At 44.1% G+C, this 26,358-nt stretch overlaps 1 protein-coding gene across 3 annotated transcripts in view; it reads left to right on the plus strand.

Annotated features, from left to right (window-relative positions):
- DIXDC1 (DIX domain containing 1) overlaps window positions 1-26,358 on the plus strand; it is a 91,822-nt gene that overhangs the window by 42,768 nt on the left and 22,696 nt on the right. For 2 of the 3 annotated variants that reach the window (XM_009247057.3, XM_002822462.6), the window contains 13 exons: window positions 4,767-4,998; window positions 5,620-5,727; window positions 11,494-11,606; window positions 13,097-13,245; window positions 15,998-16,087; window positions 17,638-17,691; window positions 19,780-19,830; window positions 23,223-23,327; window positions 23,761-23,814; window positions 24,306-24,398; window positions 24,479-24,550; window positions 25,678-25,767; window positions 26,062-26,223. In XM_009247057.3, the coding sequence (XP_009245332.2) occupies window positions 4,767-4,998; window positions 5,620-5,727; window positions 11,494-11,606; window positions 13,097-13,245; window positions 15,998-16,087; window positions 17,638-17,691; window positions 19,780-19,830; window positions 23,223-23,327; window positions 23,761-23,814; window positions 24,306-24,398; window positions 24,479-24,550; window positions 25,678-25,767; window positions 26,062-26,223 (1,373 nt within the window). Of the gene's footprint in view, window positions 1-4,766; window positions 4,999-5,619; window positions 5,728-7,968; window positions 8,551-11,493; window positions 11,607-13,096; window positions 13,246-15,997; window positions 16,088-17,637; window positions 17,692-19,779; window positions 19,831-23,222; window positions 23,328-23,760; window positions 23,815-24,305; window positions 24,399-24,478; window positions 24,551-25,677; window positions 25,768-26,061; window positions 26,224-26,358 lie in introns of those variants that run through there. The other variant, XM_002822463.5, reaches the window with a different exon arrangement.

A 26,358-nucleotide genomic window follows, 5' to 3' on the forward strand; every position in this document is an offset into this window, starting at 1 on the left:
TATCATTTAAGTTGTCAAAAATGAAGAGATTATGTTTTTTAAGTTCCTTGGGTTTCATGACAAAATATTATTTAAGATATTCATACCCTACATTTTTTCCATCTAGTTTTTTACAAGGGAAATATTTTATAGCCCTTTTTTGGATATCATAGAACATTCTAGGCAGGATGAAAGCAGCTCCGTGACCTCTGCATCTGCCCTCTTCTGTAGTGGCTTGACCCAGATGGGTTTGCTGGGCTATTTTGAGCCCAGGCTTCAAGGGAGGAACAATGTAGGTGTTCTTAGAGAGCATAGGCTCCCTAGTTCTCTTGCTGTTTCTCGAGAACTGACTATAGATCTGGTTTTGTTTCAGCGTCAGTTCTTGGGTCTGATTGCCTTTGGGTCTCATGACAATAGGGGCAGAATGGCTCATGTTGGATTATTATATTAGTGTTCTCTGTGTTTAGATCATTTAGATGGGGCCAATACTGATTATTGAGAGCACCTTGTAGAAGGTATCAAAGAATCCTTCACCACTCCTTCTCAACATAGTACTGGCATTCCTAGCCAGAGCAATCAGGCAAGAGAAAGAAATAAAAGGCATCCAAATAGGAGAAGAAAAAGTCAAACTATGTCTCTTCACTGATGATTTGATTCTATACCTAGAAAACCCCAAAAGGCTCTGCCAAAAGGCTCTTAGAACTGATAAATGACTTGAGTAAAGTTTCAGGATATAAAATCAGTGTGCAAAAATCAGTAGCATTTATTTTACTTTTTTGAGATGGAGTTTTGCTTTGTCACCCAGACTGGAGTTCAGTGTCGTGATCTCACCTCACTGCAACTTCCGCCTCCTGGGTTCAGGTGATTCTCCTGCCTCAGCCTCCTGAGTAGCTGGGACTACAGGCATGCACCACCATGCCTGACTTATTTTTGTATTTTTGTAGAGACGGGATTTCATCATGTTGGCCAGCATGGTCTTGAACTCCTGACCTCAAGTGATCCACCTGCCTCAGCCCCCCAAAGTGCTGGGATTATAGGCATGAGCCACTGCACCTGGCCAAATCAGTTGCATTTCTATACACCAATAACATTCTAGCTGAGAGACAAATTATGAACACAATCCCACTTACAATGACCACACACAAAAAAGAAATATCTAGGAATACATCTAACCAAAGAGGTAAAAGAAATTCAAAATATAAAAATTAGCCGGGCGTGGTGGTGCGTGCCTGTAGTCCCAGCTACTCAGGAGGCTGAGACAGGAGAATAGCTTGAAACCAGGAGGCCGAGGTTCCAGTGAGCCGAGATTGCACCACTGCACTCCAGCCTGGGTGACAGAGCGAAACTCTATCTCAAAAAAAAAAAAAAAAAAAAAAATAGAACAAAGCTACAAAGCTGGGGTGTACCATTACCTGACTTCAAACTATACTACAAGACTACGGTAACCAAAACAACATGGTACTGGTATAAAAACAGACACATAGACCAATGGAACAGACTAGAGAACACAGAAATAAAGTTCCACACCTACAACCATGTGATCTTTGACAAACTCAACAAAAATAAGCAATGAGGAAAAGAATCCCTATTCAATAAATGGTGCGGGGTTAACTGGCCAGCCATATGCAGAAGAATGAAACTAGATCCCTGTCTATCACCGTATACAAAAATTAACTCAAGATGGAATAAAGACTTAAATATAAGACCTTGAACTATAAAAATCCTAGAAGAAAACCTAGGAAATAACCCTTCTTGATATTGGCATTGGCAAAGAATTTATTACTAAATCCTCAAAGCAATTGTAACATAAACAAAAATTGATAATTGGAATCTAATTAAGCTAAAGAGCCTCTGCATAGCAAGAGAAACTATCAAGGGAGTAAGCAGATAGCCTATAGAATGGGAGGAAATTTTCACAAACTATGAATCTGACAAAGGTCTAATATCTAGAATCTATAGGGAACTTAACAAGCAAAAACAAATAACCCTATTAAAAAGTTGGCAAAGGACATGTACAGATACTTCTCAAAAGAAGACATACAAGTGGCCAAAAAACATGAAGAAAAGCTCATCAACACTAATCAGATAAATGCAAATCAAAACCACAATGAGATACTATCTCACACCAGTCAGGATGGCTTTTGGTAAAAAGTAAAAAAATAACAGATGTTGGCGAGGCTGTGGAGAAAAGGGGACACATATATTGTTGGTGGGAATGTAACTTTGTCCAGCCACTGTGGAAAGTAGTTTGGAGATTTCTCCAAGAACTACAGCAATCCCATTACTGGGTATATACCCAAAGGAAAATAAATCATTCTACCAAAAGGACACATGCACCCGTAGGTTCATCGCGCGCCATTCACAACAGCAAAAACATGGAATCAACCGAGGTGCCCATCAACAGTGCAGTGAATAAAGAAAATGTGGTATATATATATGTGGTGTATATACCATAGGTATATATAAATGTGGTATATATGTATATATATATATATATATATATATATATAATAGGATACTATACAGCCATAAAAAAAAAAATGTCCTTTGCTGCAACATGGATGCAGCTGGAGGCCATTATCCTAAGCAAACTAATGCAGAACCAGCAAACCAAACACCATTATGTTCTTACTTATAATTAGGAACTAAACATTGGGTGCACATTGGGACATAAAGATGGGAACAATAAAAACTGGGGACTACTAGAGGAGGGAGAGAGGGAGGGGGGAAGGGCTGCAAACTACCTGTTGGGTACTGTGCTCACTATCTGGATGATGAGTTCAATCGTACCCTAGACCTCAGCATCACACAATATACCTTTGTAACAAACCTGCATGTGTACCACCTGCTTCTGAAACAAAAGGTGAAAAAGAAAAAAACAAACACAAATAATCCTTTTCCAAGACTTGTATATTTAAAGGCTACAAAGCTAAAAAATAAAATAAAATTTTACCCATTTCCTTACATTGACTTTCACCAGACTTACCACACTGTTTTCTGCCTACATTCCTCTTTTATTTCTAGGGCAAAATTTAGAGTTCCACGATACCTCTGATCTGGTTCCCATGTGGAGTGGGCTTGGGGATCTGGCCCATTAAAGTCAGCTATTTTGAGGGAACACTGCCATTTAGGACATCATTGTCATTTACCTGGAGAAGTGTAACAGTCTGAGTTAGTCCCGCAGCATTGATTTTTGTCCCCTTCTCATCTGCTCTCCACACTGCAGTCAGAATGATCTTTCTAAGAGTACATGTACTCATGCCACTCCTCCGTATCTGAGTGAGGACCCTTAGGATAAAACCCAGAGTCCTTCCTGTGGCCTCCCATGCCCTGTGTGATCCACCCTCTGATTCAACCCCCTGCTGCCTCACCTTTCCCTGTCCCCCCCTGCATTCTGGGCTCTGGCTATGCTGAACTTCTTTCACTTCCTCCACCACAGTGCTGTGCCACAGAAATAGAATGCAAGTCACATAGGCAACTTAAGGGTTTCTAATAGCGGGCCGGGTGCCGTGGCTCACACCTGTAATCCCAGCACTTTGGGAGGCTAGGCCTCCCTGATCATACTCCTGGTCACTTGAGGTCAGGAGTTCAAGACCAGCGTGGCCAACATGGTGAAACCCTATCTCTACTAAAAATACACACATTAGCTGGGCGTGGTGGTGGGCACCTGTAATCCCAGCTACTCAGGAGGCTGAGGCAGGAGAATTGCTTGAACCCAGGAGGCAGAGGTTGCAGTGAGCCAAGATCGAGCCATTGCTTTCCAGCCTGGGTGATATAGTGAGACTCTGTCTCAAAAAAAAAAAAAAAAAAAGAGTTTCTAATAGCCACATCATAAAAAAAGAAACAGGTGGGCCAGGCGCAGTGGCTCACGCTTGTAATCCCAGCACTTTGGGAGGCTGAGGCAGGCGGATCACCTGAGGTCACGAGTTCAAGACCAGCCTGGCCAACATGGTGAAACCCCATCTCTACTAAAAATATAAAAAATTAGCTGGGCGTGGTGGCGGGCACCTGTAATCTCAGCTACTCAGGAGGCTGAGGCAGGAGAATTGCTTGAACCTGGGAGGTAGAGGCTGCAGTGAGCCAAGGTCACGCCATTACACTCCAGCCTAGAGAACAAGAGTGAAACTGCATCTCAAAAAAAAAAAAAAAAAGGTGAGATTAATTTTAATAATATTTCATTTAACTCAATATATCCAAAATACCATTTCATGAAATCAATATAAAAAGTTATCGAGATATTTTATATTTTGGGGGCATGTGTGTATGCTAAGTACATACTATACTTAGAGCACATTTCATTTCAGACTAGTGACTTTTTAAGTGTTTGATAGCTACAGGTGGCTAATGGTTCCCATATTAGATGGCATAGCTCTAATATATCATGCTCTCTCCCACTTCAAGACCTTCATACCTGCTGTTCCCTCTTCCTGGAACACTCTTTGTCTTTCTCTTGTCTAACTAATGTGCTACTCTTTGTCAATCAAGTCTCAGTTTAGAACCCACTTCCTCTAGGAATCCTTCTCTGAGCCATCTAGATAAGATGTCTCTACTCTGACCTCCCAAAGAATCCTGTACTTCTCTTATCAAAACACGTGATCTTACTTTATTGTCATTGCTGTTATATATTCGGTCTCCCTTGTTGCCCAGAGCTTTGTGAGGACTGAGACTCTGACTGCCTTGTTTACCTGTATCACTAGCAATATGTATTAAATGCAGAAGTCCTCAGCTTTTGCCTCCCTCTTAGGACCTCTTGGTCTGTTTTATTCTTGGTCCATTTTATCCTTCAGATATTGTGGATGGAAACCTGAAGTCTATCATGAGGCTGGTCCTTGCCTTGGCAGCTCATTTCAAACCTGGCTCTAGCAGGACGGTGAACCAAGGACGGGACTCCAGAGCCCCTCTGCAAAGTCACCGACCACACTGTGCCACTGCTGTTGCCCAGGGAGCAGCTGCTGCTCTGGCCGATGTGTGTCATGACATGTCCCGATCAGGACGGGATGTCTTTCGATATAGACAGAGGTAAGGGTAGAAATCCGGGGGTGGGAACTAATCCCTCTCTCTGATACTTCTTCTGTTAGATGATACAGTGCAGTAGATAGAAACGTCACCCAAACAGCCCCAGATTGCAGAAAAGAACATGGAGTGGGGAGGTAGGGGAGGGCACTCTCAAAAGAGAAAAGCCTTTTCTTCTGAGATGTTTATTTTTATTTTGCATTTAGCGAAAGTAAAGGAATCTTATGTGTAAGTTTTTGCTCTGGTGCCCAAAATTTAAATATACACTTTTGGCACAGTGTGTTTTCTTCACTGGGAGGTCCGTGGGAGCAGTGTTCCAGTTCATCTAGAGGAAGCTCTACTCTGGAAAGTACCCAAAGGTCAGGGTGTCTTGGGAGTCATGGCAGGAAATGCTTTGTGGGTTGTGTATCTGCTAAGAGAGAGCAGGACCCTGAGGTGTTGCAGAGATTGGTGAATTACTTGTTTTTTGTCTGCCTTCCCTGCTAGGTACCAAGTGTCTTTGAGGCAGGGGTTTTGTCTTACTCATCCATGTATACTGCTCGCAGAGTGGCAGTCTATCTGTACTTGTTGAGTTGATCTGATCTGAAGGACTGACACCTTCCCTTTGCTGGGGTCCTTTGACTTTAGGAACAGCAGCATGGATGAGGAAATTGAGAATCCATACTGGAGCGTGCGGGCCCTAGTGCAGCAGTACGAAGGGCAACAAAGGTCCCCGTCTGAATCCAGCTGCTCCAGGTAACTGTGGCCTCTGAAACCTGAATTCTGGAGGATTCTTGGAGTTCTCGGCTTCAAGTAACAATACAAGCAAAAAGGCACCTAAGCCCTTTTTCTTCCCTCAGTTTATGTTTGGCTTTAAAGGGATACCCCTTAGCAGTGCTTTGTGGGTTTGTGCTAGTAGGAGGGTAGGAAGGTAGGGTGGGGTGCTGGTTTATTTCCCACAAATGGAATCTGTGCAGTCCCAGTGCCAGTGCTTAACTGTGACCACATGGGGGCATGACTGGAACCTGTCAGGGCCCAGTCCAGTGGTTCTGACATTTGCATATCAGGTGCCAGTGTTTATGATAGCCAGTTCCATCATGCTGTCCTTGAGCCTAAGTGTAACTCTTAAGTTAAGGCCGGAAAAGTCTGTGTAAAGCTCATAGAAGAGAAGAAATTGAGCAGAGTTGTCTTAGAGCATTAGAATGTTTCCAGCTTTCCTCCACAGGAACTGTGGCTGATTAGTATGCGTTTGAGCAAACTAATGATGTTTGCGACTCTAGCTAAAAGTTGTCTGTATCCTTTAGAGCCAAGTACAGAGACCAAAACAGGATACAGTGCCCTAATAAAAACCTTATCAGTGGCAGAAAAAGATTACTTTACTGGCTTATGTAAATCGTGCTTCTATAAACACTCCCCAGATCATGTTTTTACTAACTTCATTTTGTTGCTGAATCATAATTTATGCTCTAATGACCTTTTCTTTCCTATCCTAACCCTGTGTAATCTGCTGTATTTAGGGCTAATTGTTCCTTGTCTTGTATGTATGTTATGTGTCCTTGTTTTCTTCCTCCTATTTTTTTTTCTCATAAAATTCCATCCTATTTTGATGCACCATTTCCTAATTTATTGAGGTCATATGGAACTCTTTCTAGTATTTTAATATACTGGTAACCTTGCTAACTTTTTACCTTTTACATTTAATAGGTGTGCTCTTTCTTACTTATAAAATTCACATAACATAAAATTAACCATTAAACATTATAAAGTGTACAATTCAGTGGCATTTAGTATCCTCATAATGTGGTGCGACCATCACCTCTATCCACTCAGAAGACATCTTCATCACCCCAAAAGGAAGCCCCGAGCCCATCAAGCAGCAGGCGTGCTTTTAATGAGAATCTAAATCATTTCTTCCTTGCTTGCTGCTTAGGTTATCACCTGGAGCAGAATTACAGGATGTTTTTGTTGTATGATGAGATCTATTGCTTCCTGCACTTCTGCAGGCCTTTCACTCTTCTGAGCCTGATAGTGCCTGCTAGAGTTGGGGGTAGGAGGAAGAGTGGATTTCTTCCTGAGGGCACCTGCTTTCTCCTCCAAGGCAGGAGGACTGAGGGGAGGGCTGTGAGACTGTGCATGTGTGAATGAGGGGCCCACCGGCTATCAGGCTGCAGTGAGCTAATGGTGACAGTTTTCTAGGAGAGGCGCCAGAGGAGAATTGTTTGCTTTACCTTCTTTTTCACTACTCGATTTTGACATTTTCGTCTAATGCTGACCCCTCATCCAGCTCTTTGGCATGCTGGGTTAGTAGCTGCCTTTTCCTCAGTGAGCCCCTGGGGAAGGAGAGGGCTTCTTGTGGCTATCTGGACCCCAGCAGATTCCCGCACATTCTGAGCCCTCGCCCCCAGGGAGCCCACTTAGTGGCTCTGTGACCCATGAAGAGCCCAGGAGCCCCCAGATGTGGCTTGCTTAGGACGGGAGTGGCTCAGAAGGAAGGATAGCCGCTGGGTGTCTCATTCCCTGCCACTGCTCCTCCAGAGACGCCCCGGGGAAGCCCTGCCAGCCTGTTGCTCCGAAAACCGCATACCAGCCTCACATTGTAGCCAAGCAAAATGATCCTTAGTTGGTTAAAAAGAACACACTAAACGCCAGAGGGGAAGGTGGGAGGGGATAGGTGCTCGGCCAATTTTCCTGGGGAGCGTCAGAGTCTCCATCCCGAGGAGCGGCCAGAGCCCCATGCGGGCCTGACCTGTCCGACCGACCCCTCGTCCACAAAGGAGGGGCTTAGAGTGGAGAAGGCAAGGTTTTTGGTGCGGGGCTTCCCAGCACTCAGACCACCAGAGCCCTCCTCGTGATTCTGCCGATACGCGGCTCTTCCCCTGCCTATCCTGAGGCTCCCAATCTCCTCTCCTCGCATCCCCCAACCCCTCGTCGACGCACCCACCCCCACCCCCACCCCGCCCAGCCCCGCCCCTGGCCCTCACCCTCAACCTCCGCCCAGAGCGGTCGGTTGGCCAGCGGAGCTGGCTTGGGTCGGAGCCCGGCTGCCTCGCCGCGTGTGACAGCCCAGGGAGGGAGCAGAGGGAGGGGCGGGGAGGGATCCGGAAGGTGGCACGGAGTGGGATCGCCGCTGGGGACTCGAGGCACAGCCTGCGCCGCCGGGAGCCTCCCTCCCAGTGGGAGATGGGTTGAGATGCCCCCGCCAGGGGGGATGCCCGGCACCGTGCGTCCGCGGAGGCCAAGATGCAGCGGCCAGGGGCCGGCAGCCTGCGAGGGGAGGCAGCTTCCGCCGGGGCCGGGCTGCGGCACAGCCTGAGCGGCCAGGACTGCGCGCTTCAGAGCCTGGAGCATCCCAGTCGCTGGGGCCGAGACGCCGCCGCCGCCGTTCCCACTTCATCCCGCGAGCCGGGCCAGTAGCTCCGCTAGCTGGCCTTCCCGTGGAGGCGTTTTCCAGCCCCAGCGCGGGGAGACATGCCTGAATTTGGGAGCGATGTGACTCTCAGCCTCCCACTTCACCCGGGGACGCAGGCTTGCTGAAGCCCGAGACAGGAGGGGGACTATGGGAGGGACGCAAGTCAAATGGTGAGCTGAAGCCACTCTGGCTTTGGAAGTGGGGGCCTGGGTGGGAGCAGGGGCAGGGCTGGAGGATGCTGTTGGCCAGAGACAGGTAGGGTGGTGGGAGCACTATGTTGGGAGGACCGGCTGCTGACCAGGGGTTATCACTATAAACTACGGTGGGCGTAGGAAGGGGAACCAGCATGCGGGGAGGAGGAGTAGCCCTTGCGCCTGCCAGGGTCTTTGGTGGGGGAGGGCACTTCATGAGGATATAGGACTCTTCCTTATTGCCTATTACCCATTTAAAAAAATTGATTTGAGTGGGATTTGGAAGTATCTTTGCTGCAGGATTGCTTGTCTGATAAATTAAGATAGAAGAGCTATTAGACCTGTGGGAATTAAGAAATGTATCAGCCAGACCTGATCAGTCATTCTCTGACCTCAGAGAGGATTATGAGGCTAAGTAGGGGATTGTTTATAAAATAGGACTTTTAAGCTAATCAGGGAGGAGCCTGTCATATACATAATTAATTAGCATTAAAATATTTTTATCTGACCTGGGGCAGAGGATATAATGCATATTCCTTGTCCATGAGGTACTTCTTAGGGAGGCAGCAGGGTGCCTGCTCTGACATGTGCCTTGGGAGTTGCCTGCCTGAGGTCCTTTATCTCTCCACTTGGCCATCGAGTTTCATGGTCTCACCTCTCGGTGGCCTCACATTGGCAGCCTCAATTCAAGAAAGAGAAATGTTGTTTTCCTTTGGCTGCTCTGCCACTCCCCCAGCGGGGTTGGATATCCAGACATCCGCCTCCTTCTGCCCTTATATGGGAGATAACTCTTAGGAAGGAGAAGGAGCTGAGCATGCGTCTGTGCTTTTAGGAAAGCAGTTTTCTAGCATCCTAGGTTCACACTGCACCCTCCTCCCCGACTTTGTCTCACACATACCAACTGTGGTCCAGCAAAGTCAGAGGATGGAACATGTCATCCATAGCACCTTGTCAGATGGGAAAGTGTTGTTTTCTTGTTTCTCAAAGATGAGCAGCTCTTGCAGGCCGCTTTCTACGCTTGGATTCCCATTTCTGTAAGAAGGTAAACGCTGAGGCCTGAGCAGGCACAAATCTATTCTCCTTGTGAATGACATAGTACACTTGGATGAGAGCTTTTCAAGCAGCTAATTCATGTTGGCCTGGAAGTCAAGATTGCCTAAGCGGTGAAAGATGAATAAGAAAGTTCTAGAAAGCAATTGCTATTTCGGAATATCACTTCTTGCCACTCCCTACCCCTCCTGCCTGTTTGGGTTATAGATCTATAGATATGGTTAAGCAACTTTCTTTAATTTGATATTTCAATTTAAAAGCTTTAAAATGTTTTCTGTGGTTCTAAGAAGGAAGAGAATGTATTTCTAATTGAGCTCATTCCCAGCAAAGTGCCTAAAATACGGACAGTGAGGAGGATGAGACACTAGTCCTCAGGCTGCCTCACTGCTTTTGAAGTGCCTGGCTACCTCCACCATGCCTGGCTCTCGTTTTTTACTGGATTCTAGGAAGAAAAAATGTTAACTCCTGATTGTGGTTGTGAGGATTCGCCTGGGAGACTTCAGGGGCACATTAAGTGGGTCAGTGAATCCTAGCCACTTTCACTGTTGTCTGGGTGATAGATTTGGAAAGAATTCCTGAGAGGGGGCTGGGCCAGGAGACCCCTCAGCCCCTGAGATTCTTTCAGTGCTGATGTTCTCAAGGTGCAGTGCAAAGAGAGATGGCTCGAGACTCCTTTTCCCTGTCACATGGAAGCACCAGCCTCACATTCCCATCTTGTCTTGTAGATTTGCTGTTTTTTTGGAGATTTAAAATTCCACTTCCCTGAAAAATCTGCATAGTTCCTTCCAAGGCTAGTAGTTATATCAGAACTTAAGGGCCAGGTATGGTGGCCCACACCTGTAATCCCAGTACAGAGGCTGAGGAGAGAGGATCACTTGAGCCCAGGAGTTTGAGACCAGCCGGGGTAACATGGGGAGACCTTGCTCTACAAAATAATTTAAAAAATAACTTGGCATCATATGCACCTGTAGTCCTAGCTGCTCGGGAGGCTGAGGCAAGAGATTTGCTCAAGCCCATGAGCTTGAGGCTGCCATGAGTTATGATGGAGCCACTGCACTCCAACCTGTGCAACAGAGTGAGACCCTGTCTCAAAAAAACAAAACAAAACAAAACCTTAAGAATTGTTGAGAAGATTCTGAGGACAATTTGAAAGTATTGTGTCAGAAATATAAATAACTCTTTGATAGGAATAAATCAAGTAAACCCTTACTCCACTATTCCTAGCAGGTCTTTCCCCTTTTGACATATTATCTTTCCCTTGTCATGCTCTAGCTCAATTACTGATATATAACCACTCCTCTGCCCAGCCTGGCAATGTACGCCCTCCAGCAACTTTTCCCCTTGAACCACCCCAACCCTGTACTCTCCTTTGTGATCAGCTCAGAGCTGATCTGCCATGATAACTTGGCTGGTATTGCCTATATCTGTGAGAGATCAGTGTTTTGGAAATAAAATTTCCTTCTAGCTCCAAAAGCTACTAGACACAGACTGGCATCAGTCTTTGAACGTGGGCCCAGGGATGGTGATGGAGGAGGTGGTGGGAGGTAAAACAAAACAAAACTTGGAGTTCTTTGAATGCTAGTTACCCATCATTTTGGTAAATCTCTTCTCAATGAATTAGGCTTAAAGGCATCCTTGTTGTGGGAAAGACTTTATAGGACTGGGTCATTCCTTTATTCAATATTAATTTCATTCATTCAAAAAGTTAATCATTAAATAAAGATTTTATTTTCTGTGGGCCAAGTACTGTGTTACCCATGGAGGAGTAAGATGAATAAGAACATGTCCCTGTTCTCAGGAATAAATTATGAAAGCTGCTTTCTGAACAACTCTTCATAATAATCGTTTTTCTTCCTTTTTCTTCAATCACAGCCTGACTTCACCCAGTCCAATCCACAGTGCAAAGAGCGAGTCCATTATAACCCAGTCAGAAGAGAAGGCAGATTTTGTGATTATTCCCTCTGAAGGAATAGAGAACAGAACAGGTACTATCTCTATGCCTGCCTGGGCTGGTTCAAGGAACAGTCAGCTTGAAGAATTTAGAGGTCCCCACCACCAATAAGCTCCCTGGCCTTCCCCATCTCCATGGTCTGTGTGTGCAGGGTCAGCACTAGAGGGCTGTAATGACTTTGAGCCAATTAATGTGGTTATCCTCTTGCAGAATGTCATTTCTGATGTCCTAGCTGTCAAAAATCTTGCAGCAGTGTAGACAGGCCCTTTCTCAGCTGGCTGCCTATGAATTAGGAAATGACTTTGGGGCAGTCAAAAGCCTTACTCAAGTAAACACTTTTATTATTCCTATCTTATACAAAGAATTGCAGGACTTACATAACTTAAATTGGGACCAGAAATGTATTGTATAAGCTGAGGTGTCTGTGAGGACACAGAGAGTAGAGAGCAGGTCTATATCAGGCTTGGTATGAAGCTACAGAAAGGACCACAAAGAGTTCCCTTTGTTTAGACTTCCATACTCTGTCTCAGTTGCTCTCTATTTTTTCTTACATAGAGAGAGAAACATGTAAGAAGCAAAGTGCAAGACTTAGAATTTTATTTACCCACAAGAGTTGTAATGAAACAGAGGCCCTCAGAAGAAAAACTGGAATTGAATTCTTCTGTATTCTGCTCCCCATCTAACCCTGGCATTAGTACCAAAGAGGCAGTCATGTTATTGAGTCAAAACTCCCGAGGCCTTAGAGAGAGAGGGAGAGCATTTACTAAGTGCCGCTCTGGGCCAGGCACCAGCAGGCCCTGCACATAAGTTACCTCATTTAATCTTCGCAGCAACCCAGAGGGGTTATTATATTCATCTTATGAATGAATAAACTCACTGAAAGAGTTTATGCCTTTCTGAATTTCTAGAACGCATTTTAAATGGCTGTACATACAATTAGATAGTATAAAATAGACAAGGAAACCAGAGCAAAGGGACCTTAAAGCTAGGAAAATAAAAGTGATATTAAACAGTTTGTACAGGTATGTTTTTATTGGTTTGTTTGCTGTGTGACTCACACAGTATTCTATATGAAAGTGGTCCAGTTATGACTGAGTGCTCAAAGGAATATTGAATTGAGGTCTCCCCTCTAAAGCTTCAGAGTAACCAGTAAGATTTTGTTTTCATTGCATCTGACAGCTCCTCTTTTTGTACCTGGCAAAGTCAGGCTCTTGGAATGCCAGTTCTAAGAATTAAGGGTAAAGTCTGTGTGGCGCATACCAAGTCTCCCATGGAGGGAATCTTACTACTTCCTAAATGTTTTAAAAGAGGATAGATTGTTCTAGCACCAAGTGAGCCTGAGGCCTGAGCGCACAGTCAATTCTTTAGGCCTCACAACCCCACCTGGTGGAGAGTCCAGTCCGTGCTGTGAGAACAGGTTCAGAACGCAGGTGACCTGAACCTGTGAACGCTACCCCGTGAACGCTGTCTGCTGGAAATCAGTTTTCTTCAACATGAACAGTACTCCCTCTTTTCATTTTGTAGAGGGGACAGATTCTCCATTATCTCGAGACTGGCGGCCAGGGAGCCCTGGAACCTATCTGGAGACCTCATGGGAAGAACAGCTGTTGGAACAACAAGAATATTTAGAAAAAGAAATGGAGGAAGCAAAGAAAATGATATCAGGACTACAGGTAGCTCTTTCCCTTGTAGTTTGCCCTTGTTATACCAATTGATTATGAAGTCAGTATTATCAATGGAAAATAAACTGATTTTAGTTTTGTAGGAGGTCAGAACTGAATGAGGAGTTTAGATGTAGGGAATAGTACAGAAAGAGCAGAACATTCCTTATATTTGAGTACTTTAAATAGACTTTGTGGGCTACCGTTCATAGCACAGCGCTTAAGATTTCAGCAAGCCCAGGAGCCATTACTGACCCTTATCAAGTCCTTATTGTTGACTCTGTGCTACATAGGTGGGCTTCTACCCTGTATGTGGCTGCAGACCTGCAATTGCAGCTTTCACCGAAGAATGGCCCTGTGAATAGTCTGGGATTTTCTTCTAGGAATTCTCTAGCAGGAAGAGTGTAAGAGCCAGTAATGCTGCCAGGTTTCCATTTGAATTTAGCTAAGGGATTTAGCTCACTCCTAATACATGTGCAAATGGATGCCAAGGCATAATGGTCAGGTAGAAGAGGTTTACTTTGAGCAACAAAGCCCTTTAGTTTTTCCTATACCTGTAGTGCCAGCTCGGCAAATCTACCCCAGAGACTGACTGACCCACTTGACATAGTTCCCACCCTGAGTGACCCCCTCATTCCTGTCTTTGTGTGTCTGTCTCTGTTTGGGGGAGCCCTTATAGTGTGCTGATGACCCTGAAATTGCCTAGGAATATTCCTTTCTGTTTGTGCTGGGAACTGCAGTGCTTCTGAATTGTCAAATATTTATGGACACATAAACAAAGCCCACATTATGTGTGTGGCTCTGGCAGCCGGCAGGCGGTGGAGGGCTTGCTCCCAGCTAGCCTGCAACAGGGTGGAGACACAAAAGGTTCCTAAAGAAAAAAGGAGATTGGTGCTGCGGTAAAGCAATTTGCATAATGTATGCCCCAGGAACTGAGAAGAGTGGGAGGAATGTTTCCTGCGTAAACATTCCCAAAGAAAGTTGGTGGTTTTCCTTCATTTGCTCTGTATTTTTAAAATATCTGGCTTATGAGGCCTTTTAGATCTCTTTTCTGCCACTCCATTAACGAATACTTTAATGGAATGTTTTTGTGCGTGTTTTACTTGCATAGGAAGTATGTCATGGAGAACTTTCAGATTATACCCAACCAGGTTGTTCCCAGGATAATTTGCAGTATATGAACATAGATATTCATCAGTTTGGCTCAAAGTTTGTTTGCATTTCTTAGTCTGGGAGAAATTTGATGGCAGATTAGACAGAAAAAGAAGAGAACTGACAGGCAGAAAGTCAGCATCTTAATATTCCCTGCAAACAGAAGAGTTTTCATTCACAGCCACATGATCACAATGAGAATTTGGTTCCATTGTAAAATACAAAAGGGCTCACAGCATCCACTGGGCTTCTTAACTCTTTTCAGTGATTAACAAATTGCATGCTAAGCCACATCCAAGATTTCTGACTTATTAGTATTCCTTAGTTAGAACCCTTTGAACAGTTTGCCGTTATAGTTGATATTTCCATAATGTTGAATGCCTTTAGCTCCCTGCGGCCCTGTGGCTTCTTATATATGTCTGTACCTGTTGCCATGACTGGTGAGATAGCCAGATTCATTTGACTTACTCAAATTTTATTATAAAATGGGGTCACATTTTTCAGTCTTTCACTGACCTGATAGATACTCACCTGCAGGGACAGATCCAAGTTTTGTGAGTCCTCAAATATATAATTTGTGTGTGTACAGGGGGGCTTCTTAAAGAATAAGATTACAAAATTATGAATATAATAATTAGGTATAGGCCAGGCATGGTGGGCCACACCTGTAACCCCAGCACTTTGGGAGGCTGAGGCGGGCGGATTGCTTGAACTCACAGGTTTGAGACCAGCCTGGGCAATATGGCAAAACCCTTGTCTTTACTAAAAATACAAAAATTAGCCGGGTGTGGTGGCGCATGCCTCTAATCTCAGCTACTTGGGAGGCTGAGACATGAGAATTGCTTGAACCCTGGATTGCAGTGAGCCAAAATCGGGCCACTGCACTCCAACCTGGGTGACAAAGTGAGACTGTGTCTCCAAATATTATAATAATAACAATAATAATTAGGTATAGGACCTTGGGAGAGGCAATGCATGCGGGGGGCCTACAGCTGGCGCTTTCTTAGCTTCATGGTAAATCTGCCTCCCCATTACACCTACTTATATTCTAATGAAAACCGTCTGGGTCAGGAGCTGAAATGAATGAGGACATCTCTCTGCAAATGTATCTTCCTTCTTGTTCTATAGAGGTTGTTTTAGGGAGTAAAAATGCAGAATCAGTAAAACAAACAAAAATCAAACAAACCCAAGTGAGTGCTCCAAATGTATTCCAAATAATTCATTATAATACTCATTTCTAAGTCGTGATGATTCTACACTGATTTTAGATCATTTTCTCCCTGGTAAAATTGAGTTTGAGCAGCTCCAGTTTGAAATGTGTTGTGTCTCTTTTGAAAGTAAGGTTTGTTTTTAGATTTTCTTCTGGGGCCAAGGCACCTTGAAGTAGAGCAGTGAGGTATCCAGAGAGCTGAAAGAGCCAGAGCATGGACCTGATGAAAGGAACTAGTCCCAGGGTGAGCAATGGGAAGTATCTAAGGAGCAAAAATTACCAATGAAATTTCTTGAGGAAGCTGAGTTCTGATTTTAACTTGGGGTGAGCTTACCAAGTTCAACTCTGGACTAAGTCATCTGAAGGAGAGTTAAGTTTCTTTCTGCCTTTGTGGTTATTCAGGCCTTACTGCTCAACGGATCCTTACCTGAAGATGAACAGGAGAGGCCCTTGGCCCTCTGTGAACCAGGTGTTAATCCCGAGGAACAACTGGTGAGCTCCATCTTTTGTGATTGGACACTGAATCTGTATGTATTTTACTTATATTTAGCATTTGACACTGCTGTTCATGCCTTCTTGAAATGCTGTCTTCCTTGACTAGTTCTGGTTTTCCTCCTACATTTTTGACCATTGTTTCCTTCTTCATTCATTTAATAAACAAATATTTATTGAGTGCTGACTATATGCCAGACCCTATTTCAACATGCTGGAGATATGGTAGTAACAAAACAGACCTAAGACCCGACCCTTATGGAGTTCACATTCAAGTTCTCTTTGAAGCTTCTCTTTTTCTGCTTGTGCCTTTACTGTTGGTGTTCCTCAGCATTCCAGTCTAGGCCCTCATGTGTCTTAAACATTCGCCTGGGTGCTAGTATCTGCCTCCAGTTCTTCACTCACTTCCCTCTTGCCCCTCATGTATTTATTTCCAGCTCAGCTCTCGCTATGGAGTTCTAGATTTATGTATGCAATATGCAACTGCCTACTTATTATCTCCACTTGTAAGTCCCATAAGCATCTCAATTTCAGTGAGTCCTAGATTAAAGTGTTTCTGTCCTCTGCCCAACCACCAAAGCTACTTGTCCTTTTGGATATCTGTTTTGGATAACAAAATGTGCCAAACAGAAATCTGGATATTTTCCTTGAATCCTTTCCCTCTACATACTTCCCTCTACATCCAATCAGTCACCAAGTGTTACCAGTTTACATTTCTAATTTCTTTATCCAGTTTTCTCCATTCTCACAGCCACTTGAAAATCAAGCCTCCATCCAGTATTCTAACAGCCTTCTCACTGGTTTTCCTGATTCCTCTCCTGTCTTCCTCTAATTAATTTTTTGTAAAACAGCAAGAATAATTTGCCTTAAAGACAAACTTCATTTTGTCACCCTTCTGCATAAAACTTTCCATTGATTCCCCATTGCCCTCACTGGCCTTTCTTGATCTGGCCCTGATATTTCTCTTCAAATTCATCTCTTGCCATTTCTTCTTCCCTTTACTCCACCCCCTCCCCTGCACCCAACCCCCACCACATACTTACTCTTTTTTTTTTTTTTTTTGAGACAGAGTCTTGCTCCATTGCCCAGGCTGGAGTGCAGTGGCACGATCTTGGCTCACTGCAACCTCTGCCTCCCGGGTTCAAGTGATTCTCCTGCCTCAGCCTCTCAAGTAGCTGGGATTACAGGTGTGCACCACCACACCTGGCTAATTTTTGTGTTTTTAGTAGAGATGGGTTTCACCATGTTGGCCAGGCTGGTCTCTAACACCTGACCTCAAGTGATCTGCCTGCCTCGGCCTCCCAAAGTGCCGGGATTACAGATGTGAGCCACCACGCCTGGCCCACCCATACTTCTTCTAAGCTTTATCCATATAGATCTATTTGCTACTTGATGCATATACTTACATCAGAGAGCAGGAACTGTTTCCTGTTCTTTGTATCCACAGTACAGAGCTGGCATCTAGTAGTGCTCAATAAATATTTGTTGAATGAGTGGCTCTGTACTTCACAGCATAGGTGCTTAGCCATCTCTTTTTGTCTTATTTTCAGATTATAATCCAAAGTCGTCTGGATCAGAGTATGGAGGAGAATCAGGACTTAAAGGTATGTCAAGACATGTACATTTTACCCCTTAAAAACATTATGGGGGCCAGGCACGGTGGCTTACGCCTGTAATCCCAGCACTTTGAGAGGCCGAGGCAGGCAGATCACAAGGTCAGGAGATCGAGACCATCCTGGCTAACATGGTGAAACCCCGTCTCTACCAAAAATACAAAAAATTAGCCGGATGTGCTGGCACACATCTGTAGTCCCAGCTACTCAGGAGGCTGAGGCAGGAGAATTGCTTAAACCTGGGAGGAGGAGGTTGCAGTGAGCAGAGATTGTGGCGCTGCACCCCAGCCTGGGCAACAAAGTGAGACTCCATCTCAAAAAAAAAAAAAAAAAAAACATTATGGGAATGTTACATGACTTCAAGAGGGAAAGGGATTTCAGAATTGGAATCTTTCCTGTATCTGTATTATGTCTTTACTTGAAAGAGAGAGATCCATCCCAAATATGTCAGGAAGGTAATAGCTTTTTAATCCTGGTGGTAGGTAATAGAATTTCGGTGTCATTATTGGTTGTACCATTCTATATGTTTGAAATATTTCATGGTTTTTATTCTTTAATTAAAAGAAAAAAATGTATCTAATACCAGTACAGTCTTGTTTTATAAATACTTCTCAGAATTCTTTTAGGTCAGTGATTCCTAGCTTCTCTTTCGGTCATAAATCTATGACTAAAGCTATTAACCCTCTCCCTAGAAGTATGCATGTATGTTTGCACTCATACTCATAGACATGAATTTTTTTTTTTTTTTTTTGAGATACAGTCTGGCTCTGTCACCCAGGCTGGAGTGCAATGGTGCAGTCTCAGCTCACTGCAACCTCTGCCTCCTGGGTTCAAGCGATTCTCCTGCCTCAGTCTCCCAAGTAGCTGGGACTACAGGCGCCCGCCACCATACCTGGCTAATTTTTGTATTTTTAGTAGAGATGGGGTTTCACTATGTTGGCCAGGCTTGTCTCGAACTGCTAACCTTGTGGTCCGCCTGCCTTGGCCTCCCAAAGTGCTGAGATTACAGGTGTGAGCCACTGTGCCTGGCCGACACGAATTTTTAATAGAGCATCTTTTATTTATTTGTTTTGTTTTGTTTGTTTGTTTTTTGAGACAGAGTCTCACTCTGTCACCCAGGCTGAGTGCCATGGCACGATCATGGCTAACTGCAGCTTCGACCTCCCAGCCTCAAGCGATCCTCCCACCTCAGCCTCCCTAGTAGCTGGGGCTTCAGGAACGCACCACCATGCCTGGCTAATTTTTGTGTTTTTTGTATAGATTGCTTTCGCCTTGTTGCCTAGGCTGGTCTTGAACTCCTGGACCCAAGTGATTCTCCCATCTTGGCCTCCCAAAGTGCTGGGATTATAAGCATGAACCACTGTGCCCAACCCAATAGAGCAACTTTTGAGCCCATCTGTGGAGTCCAAGTTACAGATCCCCATTTTAGATACATTAATTGCAAAATCTTGATGTGATACAATAGGAAGAGAAGAGATTGGGGTCTGGGTTATGGTTGTTCCCCTTCTAAAATCTATTTCCTAGTGACAATCATATACATACATTTTATCTATTGTAAGGGAATGTTAATTACTCAGTATTTCATTATTAGGCTAAATGTGTTTTTGTTTGGCCCACAAAGAACGATACCCTCTTGGATCAGAAACACTCCAACCCTTTGCTGAACATTAAAAATAGGGATAATTATTTAATGACATTTGGGGTAGGCATATTTAGAAATGATCATATATTCAGTAAGAAGGATTTAGATTATTATAATTAGGTTTTCTTGTTGGTGAAGATTGCTAAATATAGAAATGAGAGCCTATGGGAATTATGGGGTATCTTCTTTCTTGGCAACTCTTCTCTACCTGAGCAGTTAAGCCTGGGTGCCAACAGGGAAGAACGGAATGGTTCTCTTCTTGTTTCCGTGGATCAGCCTGTACTGCTCACTGAACCAGAGCTGTTTTCTGCCTTAGTAGAGGGTTAATTTTTCATGGAATGATCAACTGGGTTTTGTCCTCTTGCCGACAGAATGAGGTAATGCATTCTGAAGCAACCCAGATGTCACCATCTGATCTAACTATATTTGGTTTGCAGAAGGAACTGCTGAAATGTAAACAAGAAGCCAGAAACTTACAGGGGATAAAGGTAAAAAAGAAGACATTTAATTCTTTAAATAAAGTCTCTGCAATGTAAAGTAGTCTGTTGGTGAGTGGTGAGAGTTGGAATTTTCTGTGGACCTTTAATAGCTCTGTGCTATTGGTAAAGAAAGGGCTTTGTGGGAGGGAAGTGAGACACGTCGAGGAATATACCTTTGTTTTGCTGAGGCTTATTTCTAGTACTTATGATTCATGTTGCTACCATTTCCATCTGTGCCACCTTGATTGTCTCTATATGTAAAAGAATCCTCTTCAGTGTGAAAGAACGTCCTCTAGGGCCGGGCGCGGTGGCTCACGCCTGTAATCCCAGCACTTTGGGAGGCCGAGGTGGGCGGATCACGAGGTCAGGAGTTCGAGACCAGCCTAGCCAACATGGTGAAACCCCATCTTTACTAAAAATACAAAAAATTAGTCAGGCGTGGTGGCAGGCACCTGTAATCCCAGCTACTTAGGAGGTAATCCCAGCTACTTGGGAGGCTGAGGCAGGAGAATCGCTTGAACCCAGGAGGCAGAGGTTGCAGTGAGCTGAGATCACGCCATTGCACTCCAGCCTAGGTGACAGGGTGAGACTCCGTCTTGAAAAAAAGAAAAAAAAAAAAAAGGAATGTCCTTTAAAAAAATTGTTATTTACTTTGTTTTTGAATAGTTAACTAACGTTCAAATCATTTTAAAGGTATAAAAAGATAAACCATGAAGAATCTGCCTGCCAGCCCTGTCCCATCAGTCACCTAGTTCTCTTTCCTACAGGCATCTTTTTTTTTTTTGAAACAGAGTCTTGCTCTGTCGCCCAGGCTGGAGTGCAGTGGCGCAATCTCGGCTCACTGCAAGCTCTGCCTCCCGGGTTCACGCCATTCTCCTGCTTCAGCCTCCCAAGTAGCTGGGTCTACAGGCGCCCGCCACCACGCTCGGCTAACTTTTTGTATTTTTTTTAGTAGAGACGGGGTTTCACTGTGTTAGCCAGGATGGTCTTAATCTCCTGACCTTGTGATCTGCCCGCCTTGGTCTCCCAAAGTGCTGGGATTACAGGCGTGAGCCACCGCGCCTGGCCTTTTTTTTTTTTTTTAATCTTGACACGGAATCTCACTCTGTTGCCCAAGCTGGAGTGCAGTGGCGCAATCTTGGCTTACTGCAATCTCCGCCTCCCGGGTTCAAGCGATTCTCCTGCCTCAGCCTCCTGAGTAGCTGGGATTACAGGTGTGCACCATCACACCCAGCTAATTTTTGTATTTTGAGTAGAGACTGGGTTTTAGCATGTTGGCCAGGCTGGTCTTGAACTCCTGACCTCAGGTGATCCACCCGCCTCGGCCTCTCTAAGTGCTGGGATTACAGGTGTGAGCCACCACGCCCGACCTCCTAGAGGCATCTTAACAGTTATCAGCACATTTGTGTTTATATCACTTTCCCCCACAGTTTTACCCAAATGGTAGTATACTAGAAATAAAACTCGACACCTTGCTTTTTTTCACTTAGTAGTGTATCTTCGAGCTCATTCTATGTCAGTAGTACATAAAGACTTTCCTAGGTCTTTTTTATGGCTGCATAGTATTCCATTGTATTCCACTGTATACATACATATATATGCTAAATAATTTATTGTATATGATAATTTCTAGTCTTTTGCTAATATAAACAATGATCTAACAGCCTTGAATATATGTTTTTTTGTGTGTGTTGTTTTGTTTTTTCTGAGATGGAGTCTTGCTCTGTCGCCCGGAGCTGGAGTGCAGTGGTGTGATCTCGGCTCACTGCAACCTCCACCTCCCGAGTTCAAGCAATTCTCCTGCCTCAGCCTCCCAACTAGCTAGGATTACAGGCGTGCGCCACCATGCCCAGCTAATTTTTGTGTTTTTGGTAGAGACAGGGTTTCACCATGTTGGCTAGGCTGGTCTCGAACTCCTGACCTCGTGATCAGCTTGCCTTGGCCTCCCAAAGTGCTGGGATTACAGGTGTGAGCCACCATGCCCAGCCTGAATATATGTTATTTCACCCAAATGGGAGTATATCTGTGGAATAATACCTAGAAGTAGAAAAGGATGTTTTTAAGTTGCTGCTTTTCCCCTCTTCCTTGCACATCCATTCATGGGCTAGACTAGAGTTATCACTCAGCAATATTTTCCAAAGTATATTCTGTAGGCTTAGTACTTTTGAAACACTTTAAAAAACAAATGTGTTCCATGGTGAGATAAGTTTGAGAAATGCTCTGCAGTCTTGAAGACTCACTGTGAATAATAACATGTAAAGGATCTGAAAAGGTCTGTCATAAAGAGGTTGGCCTAAAAATGATTTAGAGTTAATAACCACAGAAGTGTCTTTTCTCCCATGTAACATCATGTGGCACATTAATGTCCCATGGAGCACATTTTGGGAAATATTCCTTTGAACTACTGATGCCAAGGGCATCTTAGACTTCCTTTACCATGTACTGTCATGGCAGAGACTATAATTAAGAATGGGCTCCCACATTCTTCAGAGTCTGTACCCTTTCTTTGCAGTCTGTAAAGAGAGAAAAGTCAGGACAAATATATTAGAATGCAGCCCTAGTCCATTAGTTCCATTTGAAGTCACCATGGTTGATGGAATATGTCATAACCGTCCTTATAAGCAAGGATATCCAGCTCACCTTTTGTTAGGCTTGATAGGAACCAAGAGGGTTCAAGCTGAGGGAAAGAAAGCCTAATGCTATTAAGATCCTACGAAATTGGGAAGAGGAATCATGAATCAAAGAACAGTTATGCTCAGTGGAAATATAATTCTAATCCTGGTCCAGACTAGGCATTGGAAGCCATTGGAAGCAGGATAGCAGTGAGGCTCTGGAAGCCAGCATGGGAGTGATTTCAGGAATTCTTTAACAACAGAGTAGCGGGCATGAATAGTCCCCATCTCTCCAGGAAATGGGGACTGGGCAGAGAGGTAGAAGGAAAAAGAGCTAATCTAGATTGAGTATTTATATGCCCAAGATATAGATGAGAAAGCCAGGTGGGAGAAAGTAGAGTGCATTGTCCAAGGCTAACATCACAAAAGTAGTAAGTGGTAGGCTTATAATTTGAATCTATATCTGTCTGATCCCAAAGTCCAGTCGTTGTCTCTCGAATACACCATGCTGTCAGGATTGAGGGTGGGGACAAATAGTAACCAGAGAAAAAAAATCAGGCTTCAGTAAGTTTCATAGAACAGTGGATAGGATTTTGCTCTGGATGCTAATTTCCTAGAGGGGGACAGAAAAACCCCTCCTCAGCAACTCGTGGCAAGACCCTTTACTCCATTTGTCTTCCAGTCTGCCATAACGAATGCTGGAAACACATTAAAGGCTTTAATAATTTGTAATAATAACTGGCTGATTGATGAACTGAACAACAATAATTAGTATGCTTTTTCCCCTAGGATGCCTTGCAGCAGAGATTGACTCAGCAGGACACATCTGTTCTTCAGCTCAAACAAGAGCTACTGAGGGCAAATATGGACAAAGATGAGCTGCACAACCAGAATGTGAGTTAAATGAATGAGCCTTGACCTCAGTGAGCCCCATTAGCAGAACAACCTACTGCACGAAGAGCTATTAGATTGGCCATCCTAATCTCTTATCTTGCTTCTGGGATGCCTGCCTTAAGTGTCTGCAGTTATTTTTATTCCCCATTAGACTCGTCTCTGTTCCTAGGTAAAAGCCCACATCATACTGGGCAGGAAGGTCCTTGATCTCCTCTTCAACTTTGAGGACACTGAGATACAGAGGCAAAATTGTGGTTCTACAGTCTAATTACTTCACTAAAAATGTGGAGAGCAGCTGTGTATTTTTACCATCATACCCTCTCTGTGCTGCATACTGTAACTGCCAACATTAACTATGGTTACTAAGTAGCTGGCTTCCTTGAGGGTTAGCAGGCAATACCTGCGGGCCATGAATTCTTTCTTATTCTTGCAGGTGGATCTGCAGAGGAAGCTAGATGAGAGGAACCGGCTCTTGGGAGAATATAAAGTAAGAATGAATATCAGTTTGGAAATGACTTCCAGTGACCTTTCATGAACAGCCCGTTATTGTTGCTCAAAAAGCACTTAAGTATTCTATTCTCATCCTTTTTGATTTTTTTTATCCTTGCTTTTTAGAAGAAAGCATTTTTCTGTGTCCCCTGATGCACTAGCTCTGAAGAATAGATGGCACAGCTAGGAGAGGGAGTACAGGACTAGGGGTCTAGAAACTTCAGTTCTAGTCTTACCTTTATCTCTGAATAGTATGAATGGCTCATAGTGGTCCTCCTACAAATGCCAGTTCCCTTCTTCATTACTCTTGAAGAATCCTTTGCACTATGTAAGATTATTATGGTGTGTAAAGTCTTCCTGGTATATTTTGAGGAAAGGACTTTTTTTCCTGAGGCTCTACTTTACTTGAGTGGAAGTTACATTGCAGAGGGTGAACTTTTCAGTGACCCTGGTTTTGCCACTCATCTGAAAGCTCTATCTTTATTGCAGAAAGAGCTGGGGCAGAAGGATCGCCTCCTTCAGCAGCACCAGGCCAAGTTAGAAGAAGCACTCCGGAAACTCTCTGATGCCAGTTACCACCAGGTCAGAACATATTCAGCCACTGACTTTCCTGCCCCTTTGGCCCAAAGAAATACTTTTCTGATTTAGTGTCTGTTTTGCAGGTGGATCTAGAGCGAGAGCTAGAACACAAAGATGTCCTCTTGGCTCACTGTATGAAAGGAGAGGCAGATGAGGTAACCTAGACCCCGTGTTCTCCCTCCCACATTTATGAAGCAAACGGGGAGACTGTGTTTCTGACTCAGAGCTGAACCAAGGCCACAGGCTCGTTTGTTAGGAGGCTCTATGATGAGCTAGTTAAAAGTGCAGGTTCCAGAATAAGAAAATCTGCTTTCACGTTCCACCTTTATCACTCCTACATTGTGTGGCCTTCAGTTGCTTATCTTCGGAGCCTTAGAAATAGGGCTTATTTGGAAAATGGAAATAATAGTGATTCAGTCTGTCATTATGAAGAATATATGAGATAATCCACATAAATAACTAAACACAGTTCTGTTGGATCCACTTGGCATAGAGTCAGGCTCAAAAAGTATTCACCATGGTCTGGCACAGCGGCTCACATCTGTAATCCTAGCACTTTGGGAGGCCAAGGCAGGTGGCTAACTTGAGGTCAGGAGTTTGAGACCAGCCTGGCCAACGTGGTGAAACCCCGTCTCTACTAAAAATTACAAAAATTAGCCAGGCGTGGTGGTGGACACCTGTAGTCCCAGCTACTCAGGAGGCCGAGGCAGGAGAATCACTTCAACCCGGTGGGTAGAGGTTGCCATGAGCTGAGATCATGCCACTGCACTCCAGCCTGGGTGACAGATCAAAAAATAAAGCAAAACATATATATTATATATATATATATATATATATATATTCATACATACATATACACACACACACATACACATATATATACACACACATATATATACACATATGTATACAAACATACATATATATATATATTCACCATTATTTTTAAATTACTGAAGCAAAGCCAGGCAGTGCTGGAGCAGCATTCTCAGGCTCTCCAGTGCTGTGGCAGAGGCTAGGTTGGGGCCTCCAGGTGGAGGTTAGCATTTCCTTCATTCACATCCAACAATGTGTACTAAGTGTCAAGTGCTGGGCATACAGCAGTGACCAAAAGGGGAAAAAAAATCCATACTTAAGAAAGATACATTTTAATAAAGAGAGCCATTAAACAGAAAATTATGTACTTCGTCAGGAAGTGATAAATGTAAAGAAGAAAAATAAGATAGCACATCTGGTTTACAATTCTCCCTTTAACAAGCAACATTTCTTCATGCTGCTGTAGGCGACCGACTACAACAGTCACAACTCTCAAAGCAATGGTTTTCTCCTTCCAACGGCAGGAAAAGGAGTTGCTTCAATCAGCAACAGAGGGGTAGGTACCTGGAGTTTTGATGGAGTCCTGCCACTTCTCACTGAAACCAAAAGAGTGCCAAAGCCATGGCCAGTGGATGAGGCCTTTTATATTCCAATTCTCTAATTCCTAGATTTGTGGAGTGTGTAAAGATGTGAGGCACTTGCTATCCAAAATTAAGAATTAGTGGGCAAACCATAGGCCTGCTTCTGTGGGGGAAACATCTTCTGGAAACTTCTCTCCTATATCCTTTTAAGCCCAGTGGTTGGGACGTGGCACCGTGCCATGCCAGCAACACCTTATTTTTGCCCACAGACCAGCGACCTGCAGCTTGTTCGAGATGCTCTCCGCAGCCTGCGCAACAGCTTCAGTGGCCACGATCCTCAGCACCACACTATTGACAGCTTGGAGCAGGGCATTTCTAGCCTCATGGAGCGCCTGCATGTTATGGAGATGCAGAAGAAACAAGAAAGAAAGGTAACCTTCTTGCTGTGGTATCTCTCTTAGGCAAGCTCCTGAGAAAGCTGGGTTTTAAGAATTTTAATTGAGATGAAGGCAATGTGAAGAGATACAAGACCCTGTTAAAGGTTAGAGTTGTTTTTCTCTATTGTT

The sequence above is a fragment of the Pongo abelii genome, chromosome 9 (assembly GCF_028885655.2).
Source record: "Pongo abelii isolate AG06213 chromosome 9, NHGRI_mPonAbe1-v2.0_pri, whole genome shotgun sequence".
Taxonomy (NCBI): domain Eukaryota; kingdom Metazoa; phylum Chordata; class Mammalia; order Primates; family Hominidae; genus Pongo; species Pongo abelii.